Source organism: Rhinopithecus bieti, unplaced genomic scaffold (assembly GCF_001698545.2).
Source record: "Rhinopithecus bieti isolate Rb0 unplaced genomic scaffold, ASM169854v2 scaffold_21621, whole genome shotgun sequence".
In the NCBI taxonomy this organism is placed as follows: Eukaryota; Metazoa; Chordata; class Mammalia; order Primates; family Cercopithecidae; genus Rhinopithecus; species Rhinopithecus bieti.
The window spans coordinates 7,775-17,539 of record NW_016810119.1 but is presented as its reverse complement, the minus strand read 5'-3'; the positions used below and the strand labels follow the sequence as shown (position 1 = coordinate 17,539).

At 49.8% G+C, this 9,765-nt stretch overlaps 2 protein-coding genes across 3 annotated transcripts in view; one reads left to right on the top strand and one right to left on the bottom strand.

Moving 5' to 3' along the window:
- Positions 1–74: 74 nt before the first annotated feature.
- On the bottom strand, positions 75–1,544 carry SOFU1 (sperm-oocyte fusion factor 1). Of its 2 annotated transcripts, XM_017891385.1 has the most exons (3): positions 1,449–1,544; positions 1,223–1,334; positions 75–590 (listed from the first exon to the last, which is right to left on the bottom strand). In XM_017891385.1, exons 1-3 carry the CDS (start codon positions 1,482–1,484, stop codon positions 355–357), a joined length of 384 nt encoding a protein of 127 aa, XP_017746874.1. In that variant the 5' UTR covers positions 1,485–1,544; the 3' UTR covers positions 75–354. The 2 variants fall into 2 exon arrangements, with proteins under 2 accessions (XP_017746874.1, XP_017746875.1); XM_017891386.1 differs by having other exon boundaries at positions 1,223–1,471.
- A 5,504-nt stretch (positions 1,545–7,048) lies between these two features.
- Positions 7,049–9,765, top strand: part of LOC108541751 (transient receptor potential cation channel subfamily V member 5-like) — an 8,537-nt gene continuing 5,820 nt past the window's right edge. The window contains exon 1 of the mRNA XM_017891376.1: positions 7,049–7,448. Within this exon, the coding sequence (XP_017746865.1) occupies positions 7,057–7,448 (392 nt within the window). The 5' untranslated portion in view covers positions 7,049–7,056. The remainder of the gene's footprint in view (positions 7,449–9,765) is intronic.

Below are 9,765 nucleotides of genomic sequence, written 5' to 3'. Positions count from 1 at the left end.
CAAAGATTGGAGAATAAAGCAGTCTAGCTAAAGACGAGAAGGGCTTGGATTAAGTATCAGAAAGCTGCTCCCAATTGTTCTCAGAATTTTACCGTTATTTTATTATCATTGCCTCCTGCCTCTAATCTGCTGTCCTGAACAAAACCAGGAGAGGTGTGGAGAGAAGGATGTGAGTCTGCTGTCTCTGGCCCTGGGAGGTGAAACTCTGAACCCAGAGAGGCAGTCAGTCAGCACTGATAGCAACCGGTAACTCTGATGCTGAACCCTGAGGTACAGTGATGGTAATCAGAGGCAGAGAGCCATGCCTGCATCTCCTTTGGGAGTTGTGACCTGGAGCCCATGAGGGAGGGAGGGTCAATGAGTGAGCATGAAGCAGAGATGGATATTTAGGAATGTCGGCCTCAATGGCCCTCCTAAGAAAACCATGACACTGGCCAGACTAATGCTCAAGCCGAGGTGGAAAGAGTGCTTGTGAATAGCTGACGTCTTGGACGACTTGTCTTCTTCTTGCTGGGCCATGTCCACCACCTGCCACATCTCACCCACTGAGGAGGCCACAAAGTGCTCTTCGAACTGTTCTTGATTCTGGTCTGGAACAGGGGAAAAGGATGAGGACTGAGCCTTGACTCTGGCCTGAACCAGAAAGGAGAAGTTAGAATAGGAAAAACACGTTGAAGCCTAGGGCTGCAGTCCCAGTTGCCCATATCCTTGGCCTTGACCAGAGAGGGGATGCTCTTTCTAGAGGTTTTTTCTGCTCTGTGTTCAACCACAGCCCCACTCAAACACACACACACACACACACACACACACACACACACCATTCCTAAGGCTAGCTGCCTCCTCTAGGGTTTCAGCACTGGGGGAGGCAGGGGCCACCTTGAAGCATGACAAAAGCCAGCCAGTGCATCATGCTTACACACACAGAAGTTGCATGCAAGCTCAGCTGGCCCGTGGTGTTCCTTGACACTATTATTTCACATGATAACCATCAGCGGGTGGAGTTACCCCCAATAAACCAGACCTACGTCAGATCTCACCCTAGCCTCATTCAGTGACCTGGGGCCCGCCTTCACACAGACCTGACCCTGAGCCTCCAGACTCTCCTATCTTTTTTTTCTACCTACCTGAAGAGGGTGTTTTCTCTGTCTGGCTCCTGTCTTCTTTTCTACCTACCTGCAGAGGGCGTTTTCTCTGTCCTGCTCCCATCTTTTTTTCCACCTACCTGCAGAGGGCATTTTCTCTGTCTGGCTCCCAACTTTGGGGCCTGGGCTCCCGTTCAGAGGCTTCACCTGCAGCAGCAGCAAGATGGGAACCAGGAACACTGCCCTGCAGAGCTGGGAGGCCAGGAGAGGCATGAACCTGCGCACTCACTGCCTTCAGCCACCCCCTGCTCCCAGTGACCAGCAGGATCCCTGCACCTCCTGCCCAATTCCTGTCCTGGCCCTTACCCCTTTCCAGAGGCATTTTCTCCCCTTCCCTTCCATAGGACCTCTGACTTCACATGTTCTGTGACATCACAGCCATGGGCCTGACCTTCATTCCGGCTCACTAGAGCATTCCATGGCGAGGCATGAGAATGGAGCACAGCCAACAGGCATGGCAGAGGCTTCCAAGATGAACACAGTGTGGCATCCTGTATTTAGTAACAGAAATGACTTAAAAGTTTGCAAGGTACATTCACATCCATTACACCATTAGATCCACATAGCAGCCAGGACTGCAAAATCATTGTATTCTCATATCCATTATATGCATGAGGAAACTGAGGCTCAAAGAAAAAATGACTCTCTCACTCAAAATCATCCAAATATTAAGGGGCAGAAAAGGACTCTTGATTAACTTTTACTTTTAAATATGATATCTTCCCACTATTCCATGTGGCCTTTCTGTAACAAGAGTGGTTTGCATAGGATGAGGCCCAGAACAGACGTGCCAGCCAGGATTCTCAAGTCGTGGGCATGAACATGCTGCTCTACATGAAGCATGGGTCAACCAGAAAATAAAGATGGGAGGAGCATAGGGCGAGGATGGGCAAGGGCACATGCTTTGTGTGTGTATAAAAGACAGAGATAGGGAAATAGAGACAGGCAGAGACAGGCAGAGACAGACAGAGGCATAGAAAAAGAGAAAGAGAGAGATAGAGACAGGCAGAAACTGAGGGGTAGAGACAGAGAGAGATAGAGATGCAGAGACAGAGAGACAGATGAAGAGAGAGTGATCAGAGAGAGAGAGAGACAGAGCAGGGTGCCTTGCAGCCAGTAGAACCCATTCACACCCTCTCTTCACCCTCCCCGGGTTTTCCCCCTTTTCTAGCCTTTGCCCTCTTGTACCACCAGGCTGAAACAGCCTCTTCTTTCATTTTACACCTGTCTGTACTCTTAGACAGAAAGAAAAGGTTGTTAGAGACTCATCTCCAACCTTATTGCTTGGCGGAAGGAGTTAGAGTCTGCAGAGAAGCCGCAGTGTGGCAGGGAGTCTAGGATCCCAAATAACAGATCTGGAAGAATCCTGCCTCAGTACCTGGATGCACCTCCTGCTCATGAGCCTGGCGAGCACAGATCTGTTGGCAGCAACCGGCTGTGGGTAATCACCCCCAACTGCTTCTTGGGCAGAGATGGTTGGAGGGTTGTGAGTTAGGGAGACAGAATGAAGGCCTTTTTTCAAAAACCAGCAACAGAGACGTGGGCCATGAGATGCAGGATGGCTGCTAAGACAGGTAAGAGGAGACTTTAGTCACTCCTGAACTCTCATAACCAGTTCACACCGCTCCTGCTCATCCATGCATACCAGACCTGAATGAAACACCACAGGCAGGTCCAAGGACACTGCGGAGACAGGCACCCTTTCTGCAAGAGCAAACTGCAGACAGAGAAACACACAAGGAGATGCTTTCCCACAGAGGTTACTTGTGTTAGCAGACATGCCCACATGGATGCTGTCTCGCATACGGCAGACACCATCTCTTACACTTCCTGATGGTCCAAGCCAGATGACAAGGGACTGGGGAGTGGTACAGGAGGTCACTTGAAGGTGAGTAAGGAAAGATTCAAGTAGGCAGATGACCATGCTCACCCCTACCTTGAACCCATTGACCTGAGATCTGAAGAATGATGCTTGAATGGAAAAAGCCATCACTAATCTCCTCCCTCCTGGCTATTTTTGGGGGAGGAGCCTCTTGGTTTCCTGGCAAAAAGAGAAGCCATCTCCCGCTCTGTGGGAATGAATGGGTAGGGTGGCTGGGGTGAGAATTGCCTCCCGGGCAGGCTTGAGTGGAAATAACTGAGTTGTTTCCATTACTTCCATTTCCTTACCACCACCCTCCACCTGACACCACCCCCGCACCCAGTGTTGAAAGAGATAAAGTCTTGCAGAAAACAGGGAATCCCTTAAATACATTTTCTTATTACAAAAGTATAAAATACAGAAAAATACAAAATCCCAAAAAGGCTAATGATTCCACCATCCAGTGATAATCAGTTTGTTTTTTTTGAGATGGAGTCTCGCTCTTGTTGCCCAGGCTGGAGTGCAATGGCACGATCTCGGCTCACCCACAACCTCCGCCTCCTGGGTTCAAGTGATTCTCCTGTCTCAGCCTCCCGAGTAGCTGGGATTACAGGCATGTGCCACCACACCCAGCTCATTTTGTATTTTTAGTAGAGATGGGGTTTCTTTCTGTTGGTCAGGCTGGTCTCGAACTCCCGACCTCAGGTGATCTGCCCGCCTCGACCTCCCAAAGTGCTGGGATTACAGGTATGAGCCACTGTACCTGGCCACAGTTAGTTTTAAGGTATATTATTTGAATCCTTTTCTTTTATTTATTTATTTCTTTTTTTTTTAGACGGAGTCTCTCATACTGTCGCCCGGGCTGGAGTGCAATGGTGCAATTTCGGCTCACTGCAACCTCCACCTCCTGGATTCAAGTGATTCTCCTGTCTCAGCCTTCTGAGTAGGTGGGATTACAGGTGGCTGCCACCTTGCCCAGCTAATTTTTTTTTTTTTTAATTTAGTAGAGACGGGGTTTCCCCATGTTGGCCAGGCTGGTCTCAAACTCCTGACCTCGTGATGTGCCCACCTCGGCCTCCCAAAGTGCTGAGATGACAGGCATGAGCCACCGCACCTGGCCCTGAATCCTTTTCCTAGATGGCTGTGGCCACGTGGGGTGGGAGTGTAATTCTTAAAAATGGAAATCTAGGAATTATGTTTCCTCCTCCTCCTTACTATGTTAGAATAAGAGGTCAGACTGCTTTGGTGTGAAGGGTTCTGGGACCTGACAGTGTAGTTTGGTGCCCCCAACCCAGTTCTCCCGGGTGCTTGGAGGCATTACTGACCGTGCATCAGCGGCAGGGAAGCTGTTCTCTGAAGGGGAGAGTTTGCAGGCGTCCTCACTTGCAGAAAGCTGAGAGAGGCATGAAAAGAAAGGAGAGAAAAGGAAAAATAGAATGGTAATGTTGAATATCACAAGAGGAAGAAACAGTAGGGAGAGAAGGCCAGGAGAGAACAGGAGAGATTCCGAATCTCTGGTCTACCAGCTGGGACTGCGGGGGACACCATGGTCCTCACTCAGGCTACTTGTCCATGCCCTTCCCACTGGGGAGGACAAGGTAGGCAGAGAAGGGCAAGTGAGAGGGAGAAGGCTCAGGGATGGCGGTGGGAAGGGGAGGCCTGAGCATTGGGCCTCCCCTTTCTCTTCCCCAGACCCCTGGACAATGCCCTTGGCGGCAAGTCCCTGCACACCTGCTCTGTGCAGCTCAGACTGGGCCAGCCTCCTCCCCTGCCGGCCCCCCATGTCCCAACCCCCCTGCCCCAGGACCAGCTTTATGGGTTGTAGTTTCCTTGGCAGGTGCTCCTTTCCTGGCCTGCCTCGCTTATCAAGGCATCTACAACCCCCACCTCACCCTTATCGCTCCCTCCATCTCCTTAGACTGGAAGTCACTCCACAAGGGCGTCACCCCAGTGAGGCAGAAAATGTCCCACAAATGGAGCCCTCCCCACTCCCAGTGAGAACATAATTCCACTGTATCTTTTTTTTTTTTTTTTTTTTAACTTTTCCTTCTGGCTTTTAATAAGAAAAGATCCAAATGTTCCCCCTTTGGAAACATCAATGAATATTAGCTCCTCTTAGTTTCCCTATTTATTTTCCTTTCAATTCTTGTCCTTCTCTAAAGGTTATTTGGTCCGTCCGTCAATCTCAGGAGCAGATCTCTCTTTCTTACAACAAAAGAAGGGGCAGTCCCCACTCCTCAAGACCCCCAGAGGGAGGGTCCCAGCGTATCCTCACGCTAGTCTCTCACATTTTTATGGCCAAAAGATTCCCAAGAAGTAACAAGTTCTGGAGAGTGGTTTGGAGCTGAGATCCCAAGTTCATGGCCAGTTCCAGTCTCGCCACTAGCCATGGGGCTTGGGGCGAGCACACCCAAGAATTCTCACACAGAGAATTCTTCCTTGTTCTCCTTTACCTGATAGGTCTATTGAGTGAATACGATTCAATAATACTGATGTACCTCTTTGAAAACAATGAGAACATAAATACAAGCTATCATATACAGAAGTCCCCTCTTAACCTCAGGGGATACATTCCAAGATGCCCCAGTGGATGCCAGGAACCTTAGATAGCACCAAACCCTGTGCATACTATCTTTTTTCCTATATATATACATATATACCTACATATGATGAAATTTAATTTATAAATTAGGCACAGTTAAGAGTTTAGGCCAGGCACAGTGGCTCACACCTGTAATCCCAGCACTTCAGGAGGCTGAGGCAAGCAGATCACCTGAGATCAGGAGTTTGAGACCAGCCTGGCCAACACAGTGAAACCCTGTCTCTACTAAAAATAAAAAGATTAGCCGGGCGTGGTGGTGGGCACCTGTAATCTCAGCTACTACAGAGACTGCAGAAGGAGAATAGCTTGAACCTGGAAGGTGGAGGTTTCAGTGAGCCGAGATCACACCATTGCTGTCCAGACTGGGCGACAAAAGTGAAACTCTGTCTCAAAAAAAAAAAGAGTTTAACAACAATGAAACAAAATAGAAAATTATAATAATATAAAGTTATGTGAGTGCTCTCTTTCTCTCTCTCAAAATATGTTATAGTGCTGTGCCCACCTATTTTCCAACTGTGGCTGACCTCAGGTAACTGAACCGTAAGAGAGTGAAACTGTGGATAAGGGAAACTACTTAATATAGAAAATATAATATAAAAGATATAAAATTACACAACATTACTCATTCCTCCTGGTGTTTCATTCCTGGAAAGAGTCCCAAACATGGAATCACGATTTTTTTGTCGTCTGCCTTTGCCCAGTTTCTGCTGTTCAACCTCCACAGTAACTCAGGGCCCCTGGGGGCTCCTCTGGCCTTCCTCCCCAGGTACCAGAGAGCCTGCTCGGTGATGCTCCAGGAAGCTGGCTGGTCACAGTCATGAGGAATTCTAACAGAGAGGGGTTGGCCTGGGAAGAGGGGGACAGAAACCCTCCTTTGAGATGCAGGGTTGAGGACAGAGATGAGAAGACACATAAATGGGAAGCTCTGAGAAGAAGCCCGGGGGGTCTCTTGAGCCCACTTGTGGAAGGAGGATTGGCAGTGATTGAGTACTTGTGACACATGCTTTACAGATGCTCCTGTGAGGCAGCATAGCTGTTACCCCAATTCCACAGGTTAGGAACTGAGACTGCGAGGTCTCACCTAACTGTAAGGGATAAGAGTCAGGATTTGTACCAGGCTCTGCCTGACTCTTGAGCTGGAGGTCTTTACTTCCTTCTCTCCTTCATCCAACTAACCATGCACCTTGTTTGTGGACCCACCTTCCATCCCTTTTCTTTTCTGAATTCCTCTGCCCCACCCCTCAGCTTCTCTGGGTCTCAACCATCCCAGCCCACAGTTAGGAACCTTCTTTCCCCTCCTCCTTTTTTTCTCCAGGGTGGTTCTGTGGCCCTGGGGCTCAGCTCTGCAAAGAGCTCCTCCCCCTCCAGGAAAAGCACTCCTCCCCAGGTAGGCTGGTCAGTCTGCTCAGCGCACCTGCATGCACACACACCACCTCACAACCACATACTGCATGCAGACACACCACCTCACAACCACACACTGCATGCACACACACACACCACAGCCACACGCTGTGCATACACGCACACCTCACAACCCACGTACTGCATGCACACACACACCCACAAGCTGCATGCTGCATACACAAGTCATACAGGAGATAAACTCAGAGTACCAGCCCCAAACAGACCCCATCTCTTTCTCAGTTGCTGTCATCCTAGACCTGTTTCTTTCACCACATTTCTATAATCTGCCAGTGCCTGCAAGGAGAAGCATGGGGGGTTTTCTATCTAAGGCAGAAGGGCCTAGGAGCCAACTCCAGAAACTTCTGCCCTCCTTTCTTGTCAGAGAACAAGACTGGGACCAGCACCTGGACAAGCTTCATATGCTGCAGCAGAAGAGGTAGGCTTCCCAGAAGGATTCGTGGCCCTACCGCTGTGATCATCAGACCTTCTGACCCACCTGGGCCTGCTTCCCGAACAGAGCACCCCAGAATTCAGTGCCAGCCACTCGGACACACCCTTTCCTCCAGCCCACCAAATTATGGAATCCCAGCTGGCCCCTTTTAGTGGTGGTGGAGGACGTGACTTTGGGCCACACAGGGAAATCTTGAGGGTAGGCCTAAGGACAGAGGCAGAATGACAGCCGAGGGGAGTGAGAGGACCAAAAGGACCAGAGGGAAGAAGCCAGGGTGTGTGGGATAGGTAAGGCAGGCAGAAGCAGGCTGCTGGAGAAGGGAGGCACTCCTATGAGTGGTGGAATCATGATGAGGAAACACCATTCATTTGAATGAAAGTGGATTGTGTGGGAAAGGGGAGGAGAGCTTTGTTTGGGGTAACACTGGGTGCTGACCAGCTGAGGAGGGCAGCTCAGGTGACACTGGAGGGTTCTGAGTTCAGTCCATCTGCCTTTTATTGAGTCTACTGTGTGCAGAAGGGTGCTAGGTCCCAATGACACAAAGATTGAATGAGACTTGTGCCTGCTCCTGGAGAGCTCTCAGTTCGGGCAGGGCTAGCACACCTGCAGGTAAATCATTTCATGGCTTAGCCCTGAGGTCCAGTCCCAGGAAGAGCAGCTGGGGCAGAGACGAATCCTATGGGCAGCCTCTGCCTCTAAGTGTTTTGGGGCTTGCCTCTCGCCCAAGAGCTGCCTGAGGGGTGAGGTTGATGAGCAGACATTAGCAGTCACAAAGGTCTCCCCTGTACTCCAGAAGATTCCTGTGCTTGGTTCAATGCCCTGCTGTCCTCGTCTTCAAATTCTTAATAATTTTGAACAAGGGGTCCTGCATTTGCAGGTTTACATTGGGCCTGGTCCCAAGTCCCTCTGAGCCCTCATACTGGCAAGCCCTCTGCTTCCTCACCTCCCCATCCAATACCTGCAGTGGAATTTTCACCTTACTGCTTTAGAGTGGGACCCCTGGGTCTCTGAGAAAGTGAGCCTCCAGCCCAAATCTGGACCCTCTGCAGAGGGGCAGTGGGGCTAGAGGGCCAGGGAGGCAAGGACTTTCTTTGTGCAGTGGCCTCAGGAAGGGGATGAGTTTGCAGTCTCAGCCCTGACCGAGACTCTGGGCTGGTCAGGGACACTGGGCTCCCTGGGACTGATTCCCTGGGTGAGAAGGGGCAGGGAACTGACTCCTCACAATGGCCCTTCCTAGGAGCACTGCTCTAACAGGTAAACCCAGGCCCCAACTTTAGATTAAAAGCTTCTTCTTTAAATGAAAACACTTTGGCTGGGTGCAGTGGCTCACACCTGTAATCCCAGCACTTTGGGAGGCTGAGGTGGGTGGATCACCTGAGGTCAGGAGTTCGAGACCAGCCTGGCCAACATGGTGAAACCCTGTCTCTACCAAAAATAAAAAATTAGTCAGGCATGGTAGTGGGAATCTGTAGTTCCATCTACTTGGGAGGCTGAGGCAGGAGAATCGCTTGAACCTGGGAGGCGGAGGTTGCAGTGAGTTGAGATCACACCACTGCACTCCAGTCTGGGTGATAGAGTGAGACTCTGTCTCAAAAATAAATAAATAAATAAAATAGAAACATATTTTCTCTCTGGCTCCTGGGGCTATTGAAAGAGAAGGATTTGGAGGTGGGGACCTCAGAGGAGCCACTTATTGGCCTGTCCTTTCTGTTCTTCCCCCCACACCCTGTGCTTGTCTTTGGGACCAATACACATATGTCTAGTCAGAGAGGTTCCAGTTTTATCTCTTGTTGGATTCAAATCTGGGTGTGGTAGAAACAAAGATTAATAGAGGTCCTGTAGAATGAATATCTCAACCTGTTTTGCCTTGAGACACCCAAATAAACAAGCTGTTTAGAACCTTGCATCTAAGGGTGTCACGCAGAAGAAACAGATACCCTGTAACTCACCCCACAACTCTCCACCCCCTGCAGGGACCTGTATCTAAATAACTGGAGGAGGCTGTGCGCAGTGTAATCTCAGCACTTTGGGAGGCTGAGACGGGCGGATTGCCTGAGCTCAGGAGTTTGAGATCAGCCTGGTCAACATGGCAAAACCCCGTCTCTACTAAAAATACAAAAAATTAGCTGGGCATGGTGGTGCGTGCCTGTAATCCCAGCTACTCGAGAGACTGAGGCACGAGAATTGCTTGAACCTGGGAGGCAGAGGCTGCAGTTAGCTGAGATCATACCACTGCACTCCAGCCTGGGCAACAGAGCAAGACTCTGCCTCAGAAAAAAAACAAAAAAAAAAAAAAAAAAAA

Bases quoted from the DNA above. Each gene is read 5' to 3' on its own strand.
- SOFU1 (XM_017891385.1), bottom strand. From the start codon at position 1,484: ATGGAAGGGAAGGGGAGAAAATGCCTCTGGAAAGGG. The intron at 1,335-1,448 runs GTAAGGGCCAGG...CTGGCCTCCCAG, and splicing joins GAAAATGCCTCTGGAAAGGG to CTCTGCAGGGCAGTGTTCCT. The intron at 591-1,222 runs GTAGGTGGAAAA...CCCCTGTTCCAG, and splicing joins AGAGAAAATGCCCTCTGCAG to ACCAGAATCAAGAACAGTTC.